Raw genomic sequence first — 26,617 nt, forward strand, 5'->3', positions numbered from 1 at the left:
ATGTCACGCTGTAGCCTTATTTTCACGTGACTCTCCAAAGTCGCAAAATTCAACCTTGTTTTACCCGTCAGATTAGCTTGTCATAAAATTTAGGGTCTCAAAGAGTTGCGGAAAATCAGTCTTAAGGTAGCAGTCATTTATGTTTATACTTTCAAATTAAAATTTAATTGAAGAATCTTCCGCAATTTTGCCTGATCTTAAATTTTAAGGTAAAATAGTCTCACAGCTGACAGAGGGTGAGATTTCAGGATCCCTGATTTTCTGGGCAAATATCATCCATCCTTGTACCACAGGCCACCGAGTGCACCCTGTTCTTTGGTATAGTTTCCTATTAACTATGCTCTACAGGAAGCTATTGGCTTTCTTTTAGCCATGTACACTACCTTTGATGTGTATGATCTCTTGAATGCCAAGGCATGTGGAACATACATAGACTTTAAAAAAAAGAGAAAAACAATGCAGCAACTTAGGCAATGAAAGCAGAACATGAGACACAGTAATAGACACCCAGAGCATGAAAGTGTAACACACCGAACATACACGTCCACACAACCTAACATACTGTACCGCACATTGCACCACACACCGTACACACACACACTAACACACCGTACTAAGTGCTACAGTTAGGCTACATGCTAAAGCCACTCTGCGTGATACCGTCTGTCAGAGTGCTAGTCTGTCTAAGAGCTGGGAGGGAATAGGTTGGACATAGCTTTGAGTTTGCAGGCTCTAATGCAAATAGGAACATGCAGCGCTGCCCACTGTGAGGGGTCTGTGCTGGGAAAGGAAGCTGGTTGTCCTTCCAGTTTTATCCCCCGAACAACAACAAGAAGATTACATTTGTATACAGTAACAAAGGGCAGCCTTCGTGCTCCCTGCAGCCAAGTCACACTAACCATCTCACAGCAACGTGCTGGGAGACGTTTCACCGGCAGAGGGCAGGAGCGGTTATCTGCCGGCAGCGTACCGTCACAGCCAGTCAGCAGGCTGACACTAATAATAATAATCCTTGCGTTTGCGCTAGCCTTATCACGTTTTCAAGACCCGTCAAAGCACTTTACAGGATATACTGTGAAATGGATTGAGTGTGTATTTTGTGGATGAAAAGCGGCAGCAGGTTGCACACAACAATTTCCCAAAACAGCCATAGAGACAATTAGCGATTTTATTTGGGGGATTTGTTGGCCAGGACTTGAACCCAGTTTCCACCAAGTTCTCAGACCCACAGGCTGTTCTGTTTGTGCCAAGCGGGAATGTCGAGGCTGTGGCTTGCACTTCACACAAAAGATGCACTGACCCACAGAAATCCCCAGGACAGGAGAAGGCCTTTTCACCCTGGGGTTGGTGTTTCCACTTCCAATGAATCCACCTGTGCCAATCCCAATCGCCCCGCTGTTTCCTTGTACACTCTACTCCTCTCCTCCACCAGTGACCATCAGATTCCCTATTAAATGCTTGAATTGGCTCTGCTCCCCAACATCCACCCCTGGCAATTTGTTCTGTATTATCTGGTGGAATTAATAGCAGGAAAGGAAAGAGATTTTGTTTCCCCGCCTTAGGAGCCAGGTTTCCGTCGCTGACTGGCGGTCAAAGAACAAAGGTGCCGGAGTCCCCGAGTCAACACTGTTCCACGCACCCCACCCCTCATCCCTCCCCCGGTACCTCTTCCTTCCTTCTGTGCCAATCTGACACATGGTCAAATATGTCAACCAGCTGATGAGGCAAAGCGTGAGGGAGAGAGAGAGAAAAAGAGATTAGACCACGCCAGAGAGAAAGACTGGCAGATTCTGTCACTGCCAACATACAATAAACCAGCCTGGGCACCCACTAGTCAAGGTGCCATCACTGCACCCAAGCAACACTCATTGATCACGTGAGGATACAATGACTGTGGTGTCTGGGTCTCACTGCTGTACCTCACGCTTGGATTTCTGTGACGTGCGCTCCAGGATGTCGTCACTGGACAGGTCTGAGTCCTCCGAGAAACTGAGGTGTCGTCGCAACTGGAGCTCTGCAAAAACGGGAACAAAGGGTTAGCATCAGGTTTCTATGTCAACCTGTATGACCCTCACAGTGCGAGAGATGGAGAAAGCAGCAAGACATTTCCATCGTACCCTATTGAGCAAACATCTCAAAGTGCTTCACAGGGAGTTGGAGGCAGCAGGTTTGTGCACGGCAGTGTCCTACAAACAGCCATCAATCAAACAGTGATCAATTTTTTTTGGGGGGGAGGGGGTGAATGTTGGCCAGGATGATAATAATCCTTGCATTTGATATAGGGGCTTATCACATCATTGAGTTGTTTCAAAGTGCTTCACAGGATTTAATGTAAAGTGGATTGTCTGTATTTTGTGGGCGAAACTGTAGGCAGTTGTGCACAGCAATGTCCTTCTGTGCCAATCTGACACATGGTCAAATATGTCAACCAGCTGATGAGGCAAAGCGTGTGTGAGAGAGAGAGAGAGAGAGAGAGAGAGAGAAAAAGAGATTAGACCATGCCAGAGAGAAAGACTGGCAGATTCCGTCACTGCCAACATACAATGACTGTGGAGCCAAGGAGTGAGTGACCACATTTTTATTTGGGGGATTGTTGGCCAGGACACTGTGAGCGAGAAACTTCCTTTTCTTTTCAAATAGTACCATGGGATCTTTAATATCCACCTGAACAGGTAGGCGGGACCTCAGTTTAACATCTCATCTGAAGGATGACACCTCCGACAATGCAACACACCCCGGCATTGCATTGGAGTGTCATCTTAGGCAATGTGATTACAAGTCCTGACTTGGGGCTTCTCTTTTCAAACAGAACTGTTGATCTTTAATGAATGGTAGCACATTCCGACAAAGCTGCGCTCCCCATCAATGCCCTGGAGCATCAGCCGAGACTCTGAGCTCAAAGTCAGACTGGAAGTGTGGTTTACGAGAATGCTGACAACTGAGCCAATCTCAGGGGAGAGCCAGGCGGATTTGGAGTGGGGGAGGGGGGGGGGGGGGGGGTAGAACGTGAGGCGACATAAATCACTGTCTTCGGGAAACCAGGAAAGAAACAAAGCAAAGGCAGGATTTTCTGGAGTACCTGCTGCGGTGCGGAGAATGTCAGTGGTCTGCTTCCTGCCGGAGTCCATGGTGGTGGAGCTGGATGGGGAGCTGGAACACCCTTTCTCTTCTTTCTTCTTCCGGTCCTTTTTGTAGCCGGAGAAGACGGACTTCCAAATTGACCTAGGTTTGGTGGCCTCCTCGTGGCTGGTTCCAGCTCTGTCAGGCAGTGTGCCGTCCGTCTTGGATTTTTTCTCTTTCTTATTCTTGCGCGGCGAAAACAGCGAACTCCGCTTCTTGCTTTTACTGGCCGAGCTGTCCGAGGAGGCTGCCGAGCCCTGGTCCTGAGACCGGCCAGGTTGCCTGTCCACCGGCGTTTCCTGCAGCAGCCGGTGGCTGTCCTTCAGCCAGAAGACCTGGGGCTTTAGCGTTTCGGCTTCAAGCTCGAGCTCCCTGGGCGTCGAGGACATGGGGAGGTTTGGCCGGGGTCTGGCCTCACTCACCACCTCCATGTCCTTCATCTTACTCAACTGTTTGGCCATGGCATCCCGGAGTGCCCGGCTCTTCACTGACTTCTCCCGTGCTCTCATCCTTTCCTCAGCCACTTCCTTGGCCTCGGGCGAGATCTGGGGCAGGGAGCGCCGGCTGAGGATGGTTCCCGGCGATGGCGAAGCCTGGGACAAGGGTAGGTCAGGAAGCTTGTCTGCTCTGGGCTTGCCGCTGGGCGGAGTGTAGAATCTCTCTTGCAGGCTACTGTCGGGGGTCTTGTCCTCATACGTGTCCTCCACGTCGTCAGCAAAAGGAATCTCGTCGATGCTCTCGGCCAGCGACTTTCTCACATCGTTGGGCCTCGGTGGCGCTGGGGACGGAGACGAGGTGCCGGGGGCGGATAGTGGGGAGGGTTGGGTCTGGGCCTGCCAATCAGCATAGTGCTTCTTCCTGCGGAGGGTGGCCGGCTCCTCATCAGCGGGGGGTGGCGGGGGCGGGCTGGAGGGCGGTGTGAGCATGATGTCTGAGTTGTTGAAGCTATCACTGGTGCCTGTCACGGTCAGGGTTAGGCTGCCGTTCAGTCCCAGCCCGGAGGTGCTGGTCAGGTCCTTGGGGGCGCTGATCACGCTCCGGGTTTCACTGGCAGTGGATGTTAAGCCCGGAAGCCTCTGCCTTTCAGCCATGGTGAGAGTTGGGGTTCTGATGATGGGTTGCGGTCTCTTGTGCTCTTCGGGTGTCTCCTCGGGGGTGAAGGACCTTGGGGACGTGGACTCTGGGGTGGACAGGGTGAAGCTGGTCTCCGAGCTGCCCGATCTGTCCGCAGGTCTCACCCCGAGGCTCTTCCTTATTTCCATGCTTTTCAACCAAAACTCATCAATGGTGTCCAACTTGGAGACATGCTCTTCGTCTGAGAAGGTCCGGCGAGCGAGCTTGTGATCACACTCGCCCAGGCTAATCCTGACTGTGTTGTCATTTGCCGGAGTGGACATCAACGTGGTGAAGACTGGCTGGGACCTAACTGGCGACTGAGAAGAGGTTGGATTAGATGCTTCTGGTGAGGACAATGGTTGGGAACATACAGGGGACTGACCGGGACTCGCCACCTCAGAGCCAGTGAGTGACTGAGGCTGGATTTGCCTATTTTGCGAAGCAGCATCTGGGATGCTGGGCGCAGGCTGTGAACGGATTGGGAGGACAGCAAGGATCGCGCTGGTGGCTTGCTGAGAACTCCCAGACCTGGGCTCCAGACCTGCAGATCCGAGCAGGAACGGTACCGGGAATGGGAAGCCAGGAGATTTAAGGGGAGATACGAGCTCTCCCTCATCCTGCAAGCATGAAGAAAAGGATGTTAATTACTCGTAAAATAAATGTTCAAATAACCCTTGCATTTGATATAGCGCCTTATCACATCTTTGAGACGTCTCAAAGCCCTTCACAGAATATACAGTAAAGTGAATTAAGCACAATTCTGGTAATTATATTCAAACAGTGACAAACATCTTAGGCAGCTATTTATGAAATATGTTTATGTGTATACATGCAAAAATTGCAAATCTGTGCATTCGCACAAGGGTCTATGTTTGTGTCTCCGTGTACATCTACCTCTGTGTGTGCATGTGCCTTATACATGTGTGCACACGTGTATGCGAGACAGAGTTATATAAATGTGTGCGCACCCACTTAATACTAATAATAATCCTTGCATTTGATATAGCGCCTTATTACGCCGGTGAGACATCTCAAAGCATTTCACAGAATATATTGTAAAGTGGATTGACTGTATATTTTGTGGGCAAAATGCAGCAGCCAGTTGCGCACAGCAATATCTCACAAACAGTCATGGATTGCGGGACCAAATTTCTTTTTTTGGGGGGGGAGGAGGGATTATTACCTCTGGAATGCGATCTGTCAATTTACTAACAACCTGGTTCCTCCTTACTACTTGGTAAACAGAGGCATGTGGAGGAAGGAAACTTGTGTTTATGTGTCACGCGCATGTATATATGTGCGCGTGTGGAGTGGGAGGTAAGGATTTAGTTTGCTGTGCAGTTTATGATGTGCAATTCCTACATGTTTGTGGTGAGTTGATGCCTCCGTAGGAGCTTTCGCAAAGTAACAAGATTCAGAAAAACAATTATCATGACAGCATCAAACCTTACCCAGAGCTTTTGCATTAGATACTGAGTAAAGATTCCTCCACATCCTCTTGTACAGGATTCAGGTCAGCTACACCAGGGGTTAATTTCCACATGTATGCGAATAACACCCAACTCTAACTCTCTGCCTCCACCCTGAACTACAGGACTACTGGTGTCCTGACCGACTGCCTGTCCGACATCAAGTCCTGGACGAGGGCCAACTTTCTCCAACTCAATGTCAGCAAGACCGAGGCCCTCCTGATTGGCTCGTGCCAGCGCCTCTGCACCTCAGCATCAGCCTCCACGGCTGCACACTCAACCTCACTAAGCCAGTCAGGAACCTGGGTGTCTTGTTTGACCCTGAAATGTCCTTTCTCCTCCACATCCGCGCCATGACCAGCGCTGCCTACCATCACCTCCACAACATTGCCAGACTCCGCCACTGCCTCACCCCTCAGGCTGCCGAAACCCTCACCCACTCATTCGTCACATCAAGGCATGATTACGGGAACTCCCATTACTCTCACCCACCCTCTCCCGACACCACTGGCTCCCCATCCCCAGAGGATCGAGTTCAAGATCCTCATCCTCACCTTCAAGACCATCCATGGCCTTGTCCCCTCCTACCTCTCTGACCTGCTGACTCCCTACCAACCTGACCGCTCCCTCCGTTCATCAGGCTCCGGCCTGCTCCCTGTCTCCCGCTCTACCCACCCTACCATCGGTGGCCAGGCTTTCAGCCTCTCTGCCCCCACACTCTGGAACTCCATCCCATGGTCCCTTCACCTCACTTCCTCCTTTGCCTCCTTCAAGGCTGGTCTCAAGACCCTTCTCTTTGACCGTGCCTTTGGTCTCCCTCCCACCTCTCTGCCTTCCCTCACCCCTGCACCACCCCTCCCCCATGCTCGGGCCCCGACACTTGACTGTTCAGCGCTTTGGAACTTCCTCCCGACGTGAAAGGCGCTCCATAAATGTAATTTTGTTGTTGTTGTTAGTTATAGGCGAAAGCTCCTCTGCAATGCACCACGCACTCTCATAGTGAAAGTACCAAGTCTAACCCACTACATCGTCCAGTCCCTTCTCTGAAGACCTCACAGGTGCATATAGAGAATAGGTTGCCTATTAAGGAGCTGTCTGGAGTTGACCACTCTAAGATCCTATACCTGAGAGGACTCCGGCTTGGTACAGACTAATGGTTGTAGAGGCCTGTCCCCAACTGGTGATTCTGCTGGGCTCATTCCTTCAGATGTACCTAATATTTTAAACAGAGACAGTTTTTTTTAAGTCGTTGTAGCATTGGCACTACAGCATTACAGCAATGCATATTCCTCCTTCCTCAGACTTTTAACAACAACAACAAATTAACACATCGGCAGGACACCCCAAGACGCTGGACAGTCAGGGATTTGGACCGGGGGGTTGGGGCGGGGCTGTTGGGATCAGGAGGGGTGGAGGACGGGGAGGGAAGGGGTAGGAGGGTGACCAAAGGCAAAAGTAAGAAATAAGGAGAATATAAATGGTCAGGGAATTAATATAATTATAGAACAGAAGTGTGAAAACACTATCAAGAATAAAATGAGGAACAATTAATAGTAATGAATTGAACTGTCTGTTCAGCAATGTACACAGCATCCAAAATAAATAGGAGAACTGGAGGAAATAATTTGTAGTGAGGAACCAGATATAATTGGGATTACTGAAACGTGGCTACAGAAGGAACAGGACTGGCAACTAAACATTGCAGGATATAATGTATTTAGAAAGGATAGAGATGGGATAAAAGGACAGTGGAGTAGCTGCACTCGTCAGGGATAACATCATGGCAGTAGAAAAAAGGGACATAGTGACTCCACACGCTCTGACCTTATTCATTAGTCTACAGAAACAGAATCTGTGTGGATAGAGATAAAAGATAAGAAGGGATCAATAACACAAATAGGGCTACTCTACAGATCTCCTAACAGTGGAAGAAATATGCAAGCAAATTAGAGAAATGAGTACAAGACATAGAATAATAATCATGGAGGATTTCACCTAACCCCAAATAAATTGGCTAGAAGAGGTAGGTAAAATGGATAAGGGAATGGAGTTCCTTCAATGTGTACAGGACTCCTTTCTTACCCTGTCCTGTAGCTCAGTGGTTACAGCACTCGCTTTGTAAGCGAGAAACCTGAGTTCAATTCCAGGCAGGGCGAAACCTTGGGCAAGTTTCCTTACTCCACATGCCTAATAATAATCCCTCCAAAAAACAAAACAATAATAAATTGGTCATTTTCAATCCATGACTGTTTGTGGGATGCTGCTGTGCGCAATTGGCTGCCGCATTTCGCCCACAAATATACAGTCAATTCACTTTACAGTATATTCTGTGAAGCGCTTTGAGACGTCTAGAAGACGTGAAAAGCGCTATATCAAATGCAAGGATTATTATTATTATTACCCAGTATGAAAGAGGCCCAACATAGGGGAAATCCCTGCTGGATTTAGTAATGGGAAATGAACCAGAGCAGATAAGAGAAGTACGAGTAGTGGAATAACTAGGCAATAGCGATTATAACTTAATAAGGTTTAAGATAAAGATTGAGAAGGACACGAGTATGACAAAGACCAGGGTAATAGATTGGGAAAAAGCTGATTTTGAGGAGATGAGAATGGAAGTTGGGAAAATAAACTGGAAAACAATACTGGCAAACAAAGAGATAGAGCAGCAGTGGGAAACATTTAAAATAGTGATCAATAGAGTCCAGGAGAAATATATTCTACTAAAAAGCAAGACAAAGCTAAATAATAATGAGACACCATGGATTAATAAAGACTAAGGGCAAAGTTGAGACTCAGGAAAGAGGCGTTCACTAAGTACGTAAACAACAAGGGAGAGCGTGACAAAAAAGAATATGAAGAGGTCAGGAAAATAGTCAAAAAAACAATTAGGATGGCAAAGAGGAATGAATTATGAAATTAAATTATCAAGGAATATAAAAGGAAATAGTAAAATATTCTACAGACAAATAAATAATAAAATCAAAATAGGAATAGGGCCACTAAGGGATGGACAAGGTAAGCTCACAAGCCACGACAGTAAAATGGCAGAAATATTAAATAATTACTTTGCCTCAGTATTCACCAGGGAGACGGATCAGGTGGATATGACAATAGAAGAAGAGAGCAAAAATAATATAATACATTTAAGATACAAAGGGGAGATATAATCGAAAAACTAACGAAACTCAGAGAGGATAAAACCCCTGGTCCAGATGGATTGCATCCGTGTATATTAAAAGAATCGAGGGAAGAGATAGCAGAGGTACTATTACACATATATAATAACTCATTAGAAAAGGGAGCAGTGCCAGAGGACTGCAGAATAGCTAATGTTATACCTATATTTAAAAAGGGATATAGAACAAGCCCAGGGAACTATAGACCTGTCAGCTTAACATCGGTGGTAGGAAAGATAATGGAATCCTTACTGAAGGAGGTAATAGAAAAACATCTAGAAACAAAAATATAATAAAGAATAGTCAGCATGGATTTCAAAAAGGAAGGTCATGCTTGACCAACCTCATTGAATTCTTTGAAGGGGTAACAGATAGAGTAGGCAAGGGTAATGGGGTAGATGTAATATATTTAGATTTCCAAAAGGTATTTGATAAAGTACCACATAATAGATTAATGAATAAGGTCAGAGCATGTGGAGTCAGGGGAAAAATAGCAGAATGAATAGCAAGATAGAATGGATAGCAAAAAATAAAACAGAGAGTAGGGGTAAAGGGTAGCTACTCAGACTGGCAGCGGGGGGGCAGTGGTGTTCCACAAGGATCGGTATTGGGACCACTGTTGTTCACAATATACATTAATGATTTGGATTCAGGAATCAGCAGTACAATTTCAAAATTTGCAGACGACATCAAATTGGGGGGAGTTGTTAATACAGAGGAGGACTGCAATAAATTACAGCAAGACATTAATAAACTTGCTGAATGGACATTTAAATGGCAAATTTATTTCAATGTAGAAAAGTGTGAGGTGGTACATTTTGGTAGAAGGAATAAAGAAGTCACATACATCCTGGAAAATAAAAACCTAAATGGAGCACAGATGCAAAGGGACCTAGGGGTACACATACGTAATTCACTAAAAGTAGCAATGCAGGTTAATAATGCCATAAAAAAAGTAAACCAGGCATTGGGGTTCATTTCTAGAGGGTTAGAAATGAAAAGCAGGGATGTTATGGTAAATCTCTATAGAACCTTAGTTAAACCACACTTAGAATACTGTGTGCAGCTCTGGTCCCCACATTATAGAAGGTATGTAGAGGCATTGGAGAGGGTGCAAAGGAAATTCACAAGGATGATCACAGAATTGAGAGGTTATACGTATCAGAAAAGACTCTTCTCTCTTGAAAAGAGGAGGGTAAGGGGTGACCTTTTAAGGGTCTTTAAAATTATGAAAGGTTTTGATAATGTAGGCACAGGGAAGATGTTTCCACTTTGGGGGGGAGACCAAAACCCAGGGTTCATCAATTTAAAATAGTCATAAATAGATCAAATAGGGAAGTTAGAAGAAATTTCTTCACACAGAGAATAGTGGGAATGTGGAAGATGAGGAGTTGTTGAGGCAAATAGCATAGATGTATTTAAGGGGAAGCTAGACAGGTACATGAGGGAGAAAGGAATAGAAGGTTATGCTTGAAGGCTTAGTTGAGGAAGGGCAGGAGGAGGCTCATGTGGAGCATAAACACCGGCATAGACCAGTTGGGCCGAATGGTCTGTTTCTGTGCTGTATATTCTAATGTATTCTAATGTAAGAGGAGGGTTCTTGAGATGTGCCTTGAAGGAGGCAAGGGACTGAGCAAGGTGAACAGACTGTGGGATGGAGTCCCAAAGGGTGGAGGCAGAGAGGCTAAAGGCCCGATCTCCGATGGTGGGTCGGGCCAGCCTGCTGAGCGTGGAAGCAGACAGGTCGATTTGGTATTAGCAGAGATAGAAAGGTGCAAAGCTGTGGAGGGTTTTCAAGGCGAGGACAAAGATTTTTAATTCTATCCTCTGGGGTATGGGGAGCCAGTGGAATCAGACGAGGGTGGGTGTAATGGGGTCATGGAGCCTGGTACAGGAGAGGATACAAGTTGCAGAGTTCTGAATCACCTGCAACTTGTGAAGGGAAGAGTTGGGAAGGCTGACAAGCAGGGAGATGGCACAGTTGAACCTAGATGCATACGTTAAAAAAACATACAGGATACTAGGCTTTATGAATAGGGACATAGAATACAAAAGTCAGTAAGTTATGATGAGCCTTTATAAAACACTGGTTAGGCCTCAGCTAGTTACTGTGTTTAGTTCTGGGCACCACACTTTAAGAAGGATATGTAGGCATTGGAGAGGATGCAAAGGAAATTCACCAGGTTGGTACCTGGAATGAAGGGCTTCAGTTATGAGGAGAGGCTAGAGAAACTAGGTTTATTCTCCTTGGAGTAGAGAAGGTTCAGAGGAGACTTAATAGAAGTTTTCAAAATTATGAGGGGATTCGATAGGATGAAGAAGAAACTATTTCCACTGGCAGGTGGGTCGGTAACCCGAGGACACGATTTAAAATAGTTGTTAAAGAAACAGAGGTTAAGTGAGGAGAAATTTTTTCACACAGCGAGTTGTTTGGATCTGGAATGCATTGCCTGAAAGGGTGAAGGAAGCCGATTCGATAATGACTTTCAAGAGAGAAGTAGATAGTTATTTGGGGACAGCAAGTTTGGGGACGGCAAGGACTATGGGGAGAGCACGGGGGATTGATTTGTATAGCTCTTTTCAAAGAGCCGGAACAGACACAATGGGCCAAATGACCTCCTTCTGTGCTGTATAATTCTACGAAGGACGACTTAATGGAGGTGACATCAGAGTGGTAGGCTTTGATGTGGTCCAGCCAGATGGACCATTAAGTTATACTTGAGCAAAATGCGTTCAGTGGCACATACCGGTGGTGCCTTGAGAGCGCGGAGGTGGCTGGTGTACCAGGGTGATTTGCTTGAGTAGGAGGCAGTTTGGGAGGTGAGGGGCTTCAAGAATGGCAGATAGAGAGTTGTGAGAGTGACCGAGGAGAATATGTCGTTGCGCGGGGGGGGTCCAGAGGAGGAGGAGCTCAGATGACTCAAGGGCAGCGAGGAGGAAGTGGGGGGAGAGCTATTCTAATTCCCAGCTTCTCCTGCCATTTACCAGATCTGCATAAAGGTCAGGCTCCACCCGCTGTGTTGGGACCATGCTGACACATCTCAGTAACAAATCCAGTAGCAAACTGACTCCACTTTTCTCTGTAAGAAGGGCCTGACTGATTGTTTCTGAGCTGGATAGCAGACTCTCCCTGAGCTGTGTAATCAGTGGATGATGATCTACAGTCACCTCAGCTCAGCCCAGGTATGTGGTCAGTTGCAATGTTCCCTACCATTGACTTAGTTGCAATCAGGTGGCTCTGCACAGGCCTGGCACCCTGTCTGTAAGGGTCTTTGCTGCAGCAGAGTGTACATACCCACAAAGGGAACAGAGCACGCTTGGTCGAGTCCTGGTGATGAAATAGACAGAGCCACAGCTTACAAACCAGGAGCTTGTTGGTCAAATCATATTTCCTTCTAAATACAAGGGAATACAAGCCAAGTTTATGCAACCTGTCCTCATAATTTAAAACTTTAACCCCTGGTATTCTGGTGAATTTGTCCCAGCATTACCAGGATTGGGAGGGGTTGATCCTGGGGGTGCTGCTGGTCTCGTCCCTCTCCTGGTGTGTGAGCTTGTGGCATACATGTGAGGAGAAGTCAGGCTTGGCTGTGATACACACCCTCTGCAGTCAGGTGGCCTATCGACACACAGCCAAGCCTCAAGGGTGAACAACAGCCACATGGGTGATGCATTAGTGAGCAATCAGCATCCCCGCAAACAGAGGTCAGACCGGCAGACTTGCCACCCCCAGCTTTGATTCCAAGTTTTGTTAAGTGCCTTGGTACTATCAAGGTTACCCTATTCTTGCAGTCTTTTGTAATGTGTAAAGAATATGTATATAAAACTATATAATATTAATTAAGGGAAATGGAGAGGCCTGCCCCTTTTCCCTTTTAAAAGGGTTCTGTAAGATTCCAAGTTGCAGATGCTGCTGGCAGCACAGAGTTAGCAAGCAGCCTGCACTAGTTGCAACAAAGCAATAGATCCAGGGCTGCTTGATTGACAGTCAGCTAACAAGCAAAATAACACGTGGTTGCTAACTAATGATCATCATCCAGTACATACTGATGTGCGCAGGACAACTGTACAGTCAGGGTTGGTTTTATATTCCTTTACTAATGTAGTATTGTGCTGCCAGTTGTTATAGTTATGTGTGATTGTTATGTTTGCTCCTATTGCTGTATATTTTCCATTGTTGTGTTACAAGGTAGCCTAGGGTTGCTAGTTTTAATAAAGAGCTGTTGTTCCAATCGAATGTATCCTTGAGTCTCTAGTATTCTTGACAAGAAAAGAAGTAAGCACTTCGGAGGATAGTTGTCAACGTCGGAGGTCTACTCGTGCGAGCAGACTCCGATTAGACATTCCAGTTACCGGGCATTGGGGTTAACTGGGAATACCTGTTTGTGTGTGACTCTGACTTGGTTCAGTCACCTTTGAAATAGGGAGTCTCACCAACAGGGTTTAAAGAGAAGCAGAGGCCACTTAGTACAAAAACATTAATAAAATTTTCACCATTGCAGCATGTCCTCCTGATGTGAAAGGCGCTTTATAAATGTACATTTCTATTTAATAAATTATCAATTCCAAACCCGGTTCAATGATAAAACTGCTCATCCCAACTCCACTTGCCTCTTCGTGCATGTCTCTGTGTGTGTGTCTGCACTTACCCATCCTCCCTGGGTGCTCCATCTCCTCGCTCCCGTCCTCCTGCTCGGCCTCCTCCAGCCTGTGCTGGTCTGTAGCTAACAGACTCTCGGCCTCTGCATCTGATGCAATATCTGTTAAGAGCAGCAGTGAATGAGTTCTCCGTGCATTATGCTCTCTGCACCATGGCAGTGAAGTCCATGCCCAACAACAGCAAATTACATTTGTATAGCACCTTTATGTCAGGAGGATGTCCCAAGGCCTGTTCATGTCAAGAGAACAGCCCAGAGATCCCATCTGCCTGTTCTGGTAAACGTTAAAGATGCCATGGCACTGGACAGTCAAAGATTTGGACCCGAACTGGGGGTTGGGATCAGGAGGGCAGGGAGAGTGAGAACAGGAGAGTGACCGAAGGTGCGGTTGAAGAGGAGGGTCTTGAGACGGACGTTGAAGGAGACCTAGCAACAAATCCTTGCATTTGGTATAGTGCACTATTATGTTGGAAGGACCTCTCAAAGTGCTTCCCAGGAATTATGGTGCAAAGGAGTGAATGGCTAATTTTATTTGGGGGACTGTTGGCCAGGACACCGGGACAGAGAAACTCCCTTCTTTTTTCGAATAGTTCCATGTGATCTTTAACGTTCACCTGAACAGGCAGACGGGACCTCGGTTTAACGTCTCATGCGAAGGATGGATCCTTGCATCGGTAGGCAATGTCCGTCGTCAGCACAGTCACTGCAAGGAGCAACTGAGTTTCACTCGCTCCAGAGTACAACGACAAAATTAAATTTTTACAGTGCCTTTCGTGCTGGACAGTCAAGAGTTTCAGACCCGAGCTGGGGCTCAGGATTGGGGAGGGTGGAGGGCAGGGTCGAAGCAGACCGTGGAAAGCACGGTCAAAGAGGAGTGTCTTGAGATGGGAGGCGTGACGGAGGGACTGCGGGATGGAGTTCCAGCGGGTGGGGGCAGAGTGGTAGAAGGCCCGCCCGTCAATGGTGGGGCAGCGAAGCGGGGGACGTGAAGCAGGACGAAGCCTGCAATAGAGAGTTAGGGGGTTGCAGAGGTAGGGGGAAGCAAGACCATGGAGGGCTTTGAAGGTGAGGACTAGAATCCTGATCCTTACAACAACAAGATTATATTTGTATTGCGCTTTTCACATCGGGAGGACATCCCAAGGCGCTGGACAGTGTACAGCATTTCAGACCCGAGCTGGGGTCAGGGAGGGAGAAGGGAGGGGAAGGGGGGTGACCGATGACATGGTCGAAGAGGAGGATTTTGAGGCCAGTGAGGGTAACTTACTACATTAATTCATGAATAATTAAGGAATGATGCATCGGTAACTCCCAGGGACCAATCATCCCAAGTAAACAGTAGTTACATCTGATACAGGAACCTCAGACACTCTGCAGCTCAGCATACCATTGTCCTCGCCCCCTGCTCCCTCATCCCATGCCAGCTCAGGGCACGACTCCAGCTCATTGTCATCCTCCGGGACTGCAACACACAGAGAAGGAATTTACATCCAGACAACAGCACCATCCCACTGGCGACAATTCAATCAGAAACTATAATAAACTGACATCTCACACTGTATAAAGACAATAGCTGACATCTTACATTGTATAAAGATAATAGCTGATATCTCACACTGTATAAAGAGGATATCGACATCTCACATTGTATAAAGATAATCTGAAGTCTCTCACCGTATAAAGAGAATAGCTAATGTCTTGCTGTGTAAAGACAGTGAGGTGTGTTACACACCGATTTTACTGCCTCTCTTAGAAACCATCCAAAGATAAAAAGTTAAATGTGAATGCCTTCCCTCTCACGAGGTGTCGTTCAGTCCACGACAGAGTGAAAAATGGTCTTTTCTGACCTTTCACCCCCCACCACTGCCATACTTGCCCTTGCCCACCTTTTCAACAGAAAACAAGCAGCTCGGTCTGGCAAAAGAGAAATGAGTTACGTATTACAGCGCTCGGTCACGCAGGAAGGCAGTAGCTGAGCAAAGCAAATCCCCACTTCCACTGCCCCCACGCACACATCCCAATTACCAAAAGTGGCTACAAGCAAATGAATATTGGTTACTAACTAGAAGCAGGTTGGAGCAATAGGACCAAGGATTTCTGCCCTAGTGTGACACTCCTGGACACCTCGTATTTCAGGATGTCCCCACCTCTCACAGTGTGCACTACGTGTGTTATTGCAGCATCACAGTGGAGATGCTGCCCCCTTAGATTTCTTACAGAGATAAATAAGCACAAGTGACCAGGCATTCAGCAATCAGTGTGCAGAGAGAACAACTCCATCCCGAGCGGGGAAAGACCTGAAAGGTTTCCAAGGAGCCATGCGGAGGACCCCAGCATGCACTGACCTGCCCTGACATGCAAGGCAATGAGGCAAGGAAGAAAAAAAAGCAAAGGGAGCAGAGGAGAGCCGAAGAGCTGGACGGTCAAGCAGCCTTAAAAGAAACACAACTACCTCCGGACAGAGACTCCAACCAAGCCCGCACGGCTTCGTTCCGAACTGAGGGAGCGCTGGATGCTAAATTAAAAACAAACAAACAAAACAAAGAACAGAAATACAAAAGAAATTCAATGGAAGATGGTGATGGAACAAATGTTCAGTGTGATGTGCATGAAGAGTGAAAGCCCACGTGCACCAGCCTTTCAAGCTCCCCAAGTGTAGTGCACACAGCGCTGCAACCCCCGCACCCCCCACCAGCCTACTGGTCACAAGATGCACCCCCCCCTGCTAGTCATCAGATGTGAAGTCCAACACGAATTGCAAACTCAGCCTAATACCCCGCCCCCACCACCCATGTCACTGGCCGGCAAACACTGGACACTTCGCTGAGCGATGCACCCCCTCCATGACTCCTGTAGCACAAACTGTCACCTTCAAAGAGCAGGAAAGAAAAACGGTACAGAACAGAGGAAAGACTACAAACAAGAAGAGGTTTGTCAAACACCTGCTAAGATAAACCAGCAAGAATACAGATCCTGCAGCCGCTATAAAGGTTTACCTTGCCCCAGTGAGGCACTAATTGCTATCGCGTAGTCTCCAGGCTCGGTGTCTAGTCTGGTCATATGGTAAGCTGCGTGGTTTTAGCTGGTCCAGGAGTTGCCTCAACGCACACTCTGGAGTCCCCAAGCCTTGGCTCCTGCCAATCTGCTCCTAATACTTTCCGGAATTACAGAAGCAGGCTGCGTTCCTCCAGGGAGAGAGTGTGAATTTCATTCCAATAATCTATCTATGGAATTTCCATGTGCAGGTGGGATACCTGGAATTGTCAATTTGGTTTGGATACTCTTAAGCATGCGGATAGGTTTCCGCATGTGTCAGACACTCGGCTAACCAAAAAATCTCTGGGCTAGGTCAGTGGACCAGATAGGGTAAATTGGATCTCATTACGGCACCTGTCAAAATTGAATGGTCAGCAAGCACGTTTTGTACCTGCGGAGGGAGGGCTGCTGGGGGAGGCTGCATCTTCCTCGCCTCTGATGTGTGTCCAGTGCACGTCTGCTTTGATATCGAATGGGTCGATGGGGTTGACAATCTGCTGCACCCGCAGGCTCGAAGCTGAGCCATCAAAAAGTCAATCGATCCATGGAAGGATGGAGTGGTAGTGCGGGGGGAAGGGAGAGGGGGGGAGAAAGGGGTAAGAGAGAGAGAGAGAGGAGAGAATAAGTGAGTGATGAGATATCAATGGAAAGGAAAGCAAAAGGATTGTGAGATAACACAGCAAATCCAGACTGTTAAGAGAAAAGCAAGGAGTTTCACACTCAGACATGCACAGTACATATTGCACACTCCCTCTCCCTCATCAAGATCTTTACAAAGGAACATAGTTATTGCACAGGCAGGAGGGTCACTGGAGGCAGTCACCTACCGTAGTGCAGCACCAGTCACAAAGGCTCCTTTAACTTTCAAAGAATCACGGAATCATAGAATATTACAGCACAGGAGGCCTTTTGGCCAATTGTGACTGCGCCGGCCCTTTGGAAGAGCTAACCAATCAGTCCCACTCCCCAACTCTTTCCCTATACCCCTGCAAATTTTTCCTTTTCAAGTACCTATCTAATTCCCTTTTGAAAGTTGTTATTGAATTGGTTTCAATCACCCTTTCAGGCAATGCATTCCAGACTGTAACAACTCTCTGTGTAAAAAATTCTAGTCTCCCCTCTGGTTCTTTTGCCAGTTATCTCAAATCGATGTGCCCTGGTTACTGACCCACCTGCCAGTGGAAACAGTTGATCCCTATCTACTCTATCAAAATCCCCTCATAATTTTGAACGCCTCTATCAAATCTCCTCTTAACCTTCTCTGCTCTAATGAGAACAATCACAGCTTCTCTAGTCTCTCCACAAAACTAAAGTCCTTTATCCCTAGTACCATTCTGTAACTCTTCTCTGCATCTCCTTGATATCCTTCCTAAAGTGCCTTGATATCCTTCCCAAAGTGTCCTTCCTGTCCACATGGTTAATGTTTTCTGTTACTGCAGCCAGACAGGACGGTGACCACTCCGAAAAGCCTGCGTCACTCAGTTCACCCCAGCCTTCATCCGAGGCACATCCATATTTGGTGGATCAATGGGGTGTGGATCCACACAGAGGTTGGGTGACACTGTGCACACAGACAAACAGCACACTACACACGCAAAATGGGACCAGTGGATAATGAAGCTGTCAACCGCTTACAATGAACATACAGCCCCTGCTAGGCTGGGCTGCTTGCCCATCGTCCTCAGACCACGTACTGGCCAGTACCAGAAACTGCTTGATGTGCCAGCCCGGTGAAACCAGGGTAAAGTAGGATGGACCCAATGTCACACCTGAATTAGACAAAGACGACAGCAGTTTGGACGGCTGACAGAATACTCATTATCCAGCGCTTCCCAGTTGCACAAGACTGGCCACCACATAAACCAGTTTGGAGCATCTCCACCTTGATTCCCTGACTCACAACTCCAACCAAGGGATCAAAATTCTTCCCCCTAACACCACATTTCTCTTTTTGAAAGGCTGTTTACATTTTTGTAGATTTCATTCCGATTTATCTTATTTTGCTTTGAAAAGCAATGTAGGAAGGCCAGTTTTTGTCGCTAACAGGAGAAGCAGAAGGAGTGGTCTAGCAAGACAGCCTTGTGCAGCGATACAAAGCAGGATACCTCGGAACGGAAGACCGTCCTCTTCATCGGACAGGCGACGAAGCCAGAGTCCGAACTGGAGCTCCTTCTCCCAGGGGCTGTACTCCCCCTCTATACCAAAGGGAGCAGATACAAGAGAAACACAAAACAGCACAGCACACAAGACATTGCACACAGACAAGCAATCGGGACAGGAGAGAAGGGAGAATTAGGGTCAGAAATGGAAGTGCAGAGAACAACCAATCCATCAATACCTATGGGCTCCTTCCAGCTAGTGTTTCTCATCCACAAGTGTCCAGTGGCTCACCTCCTCTCGCTATCCTGCTCGAGGGGCGCTGTATAAATGCAAGTTGTTGTATATCTAAGATTCATGCCAGTGGGTCCCAGTTCACTTCTACTTCTCAACCAACATATCCTGCTGCACACTGTGATGAGTACAAGTTACTTCCTGAAACACAATCCCCACTTCTCCAGGTGTAGTAACTGCAACTGTCTTACGGGACTATCATTGTCTGGTTACAGGGATTGTCATTGCCTGGTTACAGGGTTACCCAGTTCACATCACTGAAGCAGGAGAAGCAGCGCTTCTGGACTGATGTCCATTCCATCAATTAGCTGCAAACCTCACCTTCGCTGGATTCAGACTCTTCCTCGGCCTCAGGATCTGTGTCTACCCCAGCTGTGCCTTTCAGCAGCTGATGTCTCCTCACTGCCTCATTCCATGGAACTCCACCCAGGTCTGATGGTGGCAACTCCTCACCTTCTTCCTCTTCCTCCTCCTCTTCATCTTCCTCCTCTTCCTGCTCCTCCATCTCTGATTCAGAACTGCTGCAATTGAACCAATAATAATAATAACCAAGAGACACACACACACACAAGTCAGACAACAACTGCAAGTTACATAGCATCCTTCACACAAGGTAGTGTCTCAGAGCGCTTAGAATGAGACAGAATGAAATCATATATCCAACGTTAACAGTAAGACATAATAATAATCCTTGGATTTTGTATCACGTCCTCACGTCAGGAGGATATCTCAAAGCTCTTCACACGATATTCTGCAGTTTGGTGGTGAATCTTGTGGGTGGACACAGCAGCCAATTTTGTGCACAGCACTGTCCCACAAACATCCATGAAGTGAATGACCAAATTTATTTGGGAGAGTGTTGGCCAGGACACCAGCTGAAATTCCTTTCTTGTTTGAAATAGTGCATAAGATCTTTAATGTCCATCTGAACAGGTAGACAGGAACTTAGTTTAACAACCAAAGGACGTCACCCCCAGCAATGCAGCTCTGTATTGGGAGTGTCAGTATCAATGCATCCCAAGTACTGACGTGGGGTATGAACCCACGACTGTTTGTGGGACATTGCATGCGCAATTGGCTGCCGCGTTTCGCCCACAAATGTACGGTCAATTCACTTTACAGTCTATTCTGTGAAGCGCTTTGAGCCTTTGAGAAGACGTGAAAAGCGCTGTATCAAATGCAAGGATTATTATTATTATAAGTGCTTTGCGACATCTCAAAGACTTGATAAAGCGCTATATCAAATGCAAGGATTATTATTACTATAACCCACAAGCAAGAGATGAACACTTGGACAGATATTACCAATGTACAGCCTGGCCCAATCTCATGATAGCAGCTCCACTGTGAACAGTACAACACACCTGCAGCACGCAGCAGAGAAGACACACGAGCTGAACAGTACCAGACAGCAGTGAATTGTTACTTTTTACATACTCGGTGCATACAAGAACACACAGACACACCAGCATCAACTGAACATATAGTAGACATACGACCCAACAACAACTTGCACTTATATCACACCTCGACAGTGGCGCAGTACGACACTGAGCTGGAGGGAGGCGGGAGATGATAGAAAGCATGGTCGAAGAGCAACGCGACCACCAATGGTGGAACGAATGCACAAGGGACAAGTAGAAGGCTGGAGCCAGTTGAGCAGAGTGACGAGTAGTGGACTATATAGTAGACCCATACAGTAACAGTCTGTAACCCAACATTCAGGAGCTGATAGAAACACACGAGCTGTACAGTAAGACTAGAGTGAATTGTTCCCTTTTAACCAGCACATACAGGATATTCCCAACACCACCAGGCGGTGTGGGTGATTTTGTGACAGTATACTGACCTGCTCGCAGGCTCCTGGCTGCCTTTCCCCAGACCACTGCTCAAGTTGTGCTCAGCGAGGGTCTCCTCAGGCACTTCCTCAAGCTCCTCTTCACGTTCCAGGGAGACCCGGATGTTCTCCAGCTCAATCCTCTCCGGCGTGCCACGCAGACGCTTCGGCTGACTGGGCTCTTCCACAGCAGCTGCCAGGAGAAAGCCAAACGTACAATGAGCACCAGCATTCACATTCCCCTCCACTGCACACAGCAGTGCGTGGGGGCTGCTGTCTGGGAACAAGGGGAGACTTAAGAGTGAGTTACAGAGGGAGGGAGACAGAGAGAGGTGGAGATGGAGTTACAGAGGGAGAAAAGGGAGAAGGCAGAGATATAAGAGCGACAGACAGAGGGATACGGAGAGAGATAAAAGAAGGGTGGAAGGGGCTGAGGAAAAAGGAAAGAGAAATGGGGCAGTCCCTTTGAACTCTCACCTCTGGTGTGGGTCAGATACAGAGTAAAGCTCCCTCTACACTGTCTCATATAAACTCCCAGTTCAAGTATAGCAGCAGATAAAAGATAACTGCTCTCTCTACATTTTCCCCCAAATTGTCCCAACCTGCCAACTAGATTGTGAAAGGTTCTATTCTCACGGCCAGTGCAAAAGTTTTGGTCACTTTTCTGCTGTACTGGTTCAGCCAATAATGACAGTGCAGAGTGGAGACTTTCACCACCTTGGACTGGGCACGAGGGGTCCCAGAAACAAAACTGTGTCTAATCACAATTCTACCTGACTGTATGGAATCCATCAAACGACCGCACGAATTGGAGGAGCTTTTCCTTCTCTGTTTTTCCACTTTCTCCTTCCGCTACTTCTGAAAGCACTGGGCGCCTACAACACCTCGATCTAATGGCCAGTCTCCTGCGGGAGCCGAGGCCGGGAGCTTGACAGCAGCTGAGCTGGATCCTCTCCTCACCCAACAGCAGCGCCACACACTCTCCAGCGAGAGGAGCTCGGACTGGAGATAAGAAGCGGAAACACTGGCGGCCCCCCCCCTCACACGCACACACACATATCAGATGCACTGAGGCCAACTGTAGCCCCTTTTAACTCTGAACAGATTGGGGGTTTGAAATCTTTCTCACTCTGCTGGTTCTTTCTCACCTCCAACTGCTACATGAGCTGCACTTCCTTGACCACTGCAAAAGGCTGTTCTTCACTTCACTGCTGGGAAATGCAAAACAAGGGCACCACCAACCTGACCTCAGAGCTGACCATCACTGGTGAGGGATAATGGGCCTGTTCACTCCTGACCTGGGAAAAGGCTCTGGTGATGGGTAAGCAGGCACTCGTTCGAGCGTTGCCCAGTGTGACTCAGCAGCCGACACTTGAAATATTTACAATTGGCAATTGAAATGTTGGGACTTTTTCATTGCAAAGGTTAGGAGTGACCTGACTGACAACAGCAACTTGCATTTATACAGCACCCTTCACATTGTTACTGTCTCAGAGCACTAAATAGTGACAGAGCCTGACGCCGAGACAGGGGGAGGTGAGCCGTAAGCACGATCAAAGAGGAAAGTCTTAAGGCAGGAATATGAAAATGGGGAAGGAGGAGGCAAAGCGGAGAGGTTCAGGAAGAGAGTTCCAGTTTCGAGCTTCATGCCTGAAAGTACGGCTGCCGATTGTGGAACGCAGGGACGAGGGACAAGCAGGAAGGCCGGAGCCAGTCAAGCGGATGTGGCAGGTGGTGGCGTGGGGAGTAAGCAGGTCAGAGAGATAATGATTACGAAGGGCTCTGACAGTACAGATCGTTGACAGTACAGACAGTACATAATCAGTAACAGATTATATCTTGACCATCACAAAGTGCCTTGAAGGACAGGTAAGACAGCTCAAATGCAAGGATTATTATTGTTACTACTATAAAAGTTCACCACTTCACAGTATAGCCCAGGAAGTGCTTTGGGACGTGATAAAGTGCTCTTCAAACACAAGGATTATTGTTTTAATAGATGACTGAAGAGGGAAAATATTAAAGGGTATGCAGAGGGAGCAGGGAAGTGTAATGAGGTTAGGAGGCTCATATTGAGAGGAACACCAGCACAGACATGATGGGCTAAATGGCCCATTTCAGTCTGAGTATCTCCCTGCATTCGTGGCTGTATCTGTAACCACGATTCTGTGCTGAAATATTCTGTAGTTCTGGTTCTTTCTAACTCAAAGAATGGCTCTGGCCGCATAGTGCTTCTTCACGGGAAGAGCACAGATTCACAGCCTTCAGCACCCTTGCTGTTCCACCTCTTTCTTCTCAACTCAATTCAAAACTCCAGGGCTAGTGACAGGAGTCAAAGAGCCCAGTTCAACGTAACAGTGCTGCAAAGATTAATCCTACATCTCATTCATTTCAATTTGCTAAATTCAACTCCTCCCTCACACTGTCAGTCTGAGTAACTCCCCTGGTTAGTGACTGTATCTGTTACTGATGTTAATCCCCTCTCAGTGTCAGGCTGAGTGAGTCACTCCCTGAGTTAGTGGCTTTATCTATAATCAATGTGAATCCTGCTCTAGCGCTTAAAACAGCCAAACTACACAGGAAGGCTCCAGATTTTATTCGAGAAAAGGTGCAATTGAAAAGCACTGCACGTTCAGAACATTTAAAGCAGCTTCAATGAAAGGAGCATCGGAAGCACAGCCAAGGCGTCCGGTTACTCTCCCAGCAGCCTGTAGAACTACATTGGCCATACTCTCTTTATGAGAGCCTGGTGAGGCACAGGAGCTATGCTTTCAGTCCCACAAATGGGTGGGGAGTAGGCGGGGGGAAGAGAATGGGTCAGCACACAACACAATCCACGGACTAAAATAATTCAGAGAGAGGTCTAACAAGTTCTGTGCTTCACTGAAGGGAGTGCACAGCTGGGTGATAACTGATGGAGGGTGAGCTCAGGAGAGCTCGCAAACTCCGTGAGGTGTGATCTGTCGCTCTTTGTCCACCAGCTCATCTGCTGTGATCTCCTCTGACTATGGCAGGGAGACGCCAGACTGAAGATTATAGGGGTGTCACCACACCCAGCAGCTCAGGCCTCAGCACATAGGAGGCTGCAGGCTGTGTTATGTCCTAGGAATGAGGAAACCAAGAGCAGAGTATCAGTGAAGAATTAGGGAGTGGACATGATTCCTGGGAAAGGATTCTCCAAAAACAAGGGGAGGGGTAGGATTGAAGCATTTTGAGTCTCCCTTCAATCTTCCGTCTGGCAGAAAATTGGGAGGAAGAAGGGACTAGTACGTCAACCCACTTTGAGTTAACCACAGAAGGCGTGTTGAACCTCGGGGCAAATGTGTCAGATGGCGTCAGGCAAAGATAGAGTGGGTTTAGAGTGGCAAGGCTGTGACTCCATCTAAAGAGAGCAAAATGGTCCCTTTCAACTCAGTGATGATAATGTTGCAATTGTGCAGTGTCAGATACATGGCCTCAGTCTCAAGAGAGAACGAGGCACCCACACTGAGAGCCCCACTGTCGGAGACCCTTCCTCAGCTCAAGTTGTCCGGCGAGCCGAGAGATTTGTATATCCAGTGGTTCATCCCCCGGTACATCTTGGAGACCCTGCCTTTCATCGTGCAGGAAATCCAATCTGAGTTATCAAGGACTGAGCAGCAGCTACCTGGGGAGTCTTCCTGGCAGGCGGTCTGGTAATGGCCCATTCCAGAGGATATCAGAGTCGGGCGCGGACGGGCAGACGCTTTTTCCTGCACCAGACAAGAGACAAAATAAAGCCACATGTTACAGTACAACCGGTCATTTCCGGTCCCAAACCATTTACCAATGAACAGATATCTTCTCCCTGAAAGGAATCTCGCCATCAATATTGAGTTTCAAGACTCGAACTGATAACCTCTCACACGGGTTATACAATACATTGTATTTTACACAGTCAATTCACCTTACAATATATTCTGTGAAGCTTTGATACGTCTCAACAATGTGATAAGGCTCTATTGCAAATGTAAGATTATTATTTTTCCTTGTTTGGGGGGGAAGCTCAGCTACAGATGAGATAAACTGTCTGAGACCTACATCAGAAGAGCTGGAAAACTTAAACAAGGTTCAATCTTCTTCCAGGCCACACGCTGGGAACTAAAAGATGTCGGGGTAAAAAATGCGTCCATTGTCGGGTTTGTGCAACACTGAATCCTGCCGGGACCTGGACCTGAGACTTATCAACCCGCGGGAACTCCGCTCTGCATTCCCGGAAGGAAATCCTGGCATTCTCAAGGGCGGGGTTGATACACACCAGGTCTCCGGAAGGATTCAATAGTTGGAAATATGGTCATTATCTTCAAATCTCTCAATTAAATTTCTAATATCTCTGCTCATTCAGTTGGTGTCCACATTTCCATGATCAACTATTCTGTGATGTTCCAGTATGGAAAGCCGCAGTATAACTGTAGCTGATGTTGATCAATCACTTGTAACATTTGTGACCTTGATGCTGAGCCTGGAGAGGTGACTAAGTGTTGTGGTTCATACCCGGAACCGAGATGTAGCCTCTGCTGGTCGCTTCCTGGTTGAAGACTGACGGTAATGAGGTTTGCAGTAAAAGTTTCCTGCGGGGAACAATGAGCAGACACAAAAGTCAGGGTTTCAATCATTCTCTCTGACACACCTACTCTCCCCGAGCCCAGCTCCTCTGCACAGTCTGTAGGGTGTGAGCTTAGTTAAAGACTTTCTCAGCCAGGTTTCAGCACAGGTGAGAGCTGGCAGGGTCCCAAACACTCAGTCCAGGACGTGCTTACAGTCCTGTAGTGTAGTGTTAAAGCACTTGCCTTGCAAGTGAGAGGGCCCGAGTTTGATTCCCGGGCAGGGCGAAAACTTAGGCAAGTTTCCTTACTCCCCACGCTTCTGTTTACCTAGTAGTAAGCAGGAACCCGGGTGCTAGTCGCTTGGCGAATTACTTTCTAGCGGTAATAATCCCCCCAAAAAAACTTTTGGTCACTCAATCCACAACTGTTTGTGCACAATTGGCTGCTGCGTTTCGCCCGCAAAATACAAGCCACTTTACAATCCACTGTGAAGTGTCTTGAGACATCTCAACAACGTGAAAAGGAGTTATATCAAATGGAAGAATTATTATTCAAAATGCAAGGATTATTATAACAGTGTGAAACGCCCAATAAGAGCAGGCTTGGGATCTCACTGTGTGAACAAATCAGTCACAATTAGAGAAAGAATTCAACTGACATGAAAGATCCCTCGGTCTGTTTGGAACAAAGAGTTGTCCAGGCTGTGTCCAATGAACAGTTCAGTCCACACTGTACACAGTCCATGCCCCAATATGCAGCTAAGTAAATACTGTACCCAGTTCAGTATAAGCTGCACACAATCCATGAACCCAGTTCTCAGCATAGTTACACAATCTGTTCACCCAGTGTACAGTTCAGTCCATACTGTACATAGTCCAAATTCCCAGTGTACAGTTTAGTGTTCAGTTCATGTTGTAAACAGTCCGTGCACCCAGTGTACAGTTCAGTAAATATTGTACACAGTCCGCACTCCCAGTGTATCATTTGGCAGAGATCCCAGAAGTTTTGTCTCTCATTGAAGCAAAGTAGGTCACTCAGTCTGCTTCTTGAGGGATGGGACAGCACATGGTTTCTGCTCATTATCCCCCACTCCTCACAGTAACTCTCCCTCCAGTAATTGCCCAATAAAGACTCCCAGAGCAGGGAAGGAGCAGCAATGTGTGGTGTGTGTAGTGTAGCGTAGTGGTTAGCGGGCTCGTCTCGCAAGTGACAGGCCCCAGGTTCAATTCCCTGGCAGGGTGAAACC

At 47.3% G+C, this 26,617-nt stretch overlaps 1 protein-coding gene across 1 annotated transcript in view; it reads right to left on the minus strand.

The window, feature by feature from the left end:
* Positions 1-26,617, minus strand: part of mical3a (microtubule associated monooxygenase, calponin and LIM domain containing 3a) — a 128,595-nt gene that overhangs the window by 22,962 nt on the left and 79,016 nt on the right. The window contains exons 24-37 of the mRNA XM_042335752.1: positions 25,319-25,395; positions 24,453-24,537; positions 20,819-20,999; positions 19,291-19,490; positions 18,684-18,773; positions 16,970-17,095; positions 15,995-16,057; positions 14,930-15,004; positions 13,534-13,644; positions 6,830-6,918; positions 3,080-4,853; positions 1,920-2,014; positions 1,666-1,716; positions 384-434 (exon numbers count right to left, since the gene is read on the minus strand). Coding sequence (XP_042191686.1) covers positions 384-434; positions 1,666-1,716; positions 1,920-2,014; positions 3,080-4,853; positions 6,830-6,918; positions 13,534-13,644; positions 14,930-15,004; positions 15,995-16,057; positions 16,970-17,095; positions 18,684-18,773; positions 19,291-19,490; positions 20,819-20,999; positions 24,453-24,537; positions 25,319-25,395 — 3,068 coding nt within the window. The remainder of the gene's footprint in view (positions 1-383; positions 435-1,665; positions 1,717-1,919; positions 2,015-3,079; positions 4,854-6,829; positions 6,919-13,533; positions 13,645-14,929; positions 15,005-15,994; positions 16,058-16,969; positions 17,096-18,683; positions 18,774-19,290; positions 19,491-20,818; positions 21,000-24,452; positions 24,538-25,318; positions 25,396-26,617) is intronic.

Source organism: Callorhinchus milii, unplaced genomic scaffold, assembly GCF_018977255.1.
Source record: "Callorhinchus milii isolate IMCB2004 unplaced genomic scaffold, IMCB_Cmil_1.0 Scaffold5, whole genome shotgun sequence".
Lineage (NCBI taxonomy): Eukaryota > Metazoa > Chordata > Chondrichthyes > Chimaeriformes > Callorhinchidae > Callorhinchus > Callorhinchus milii.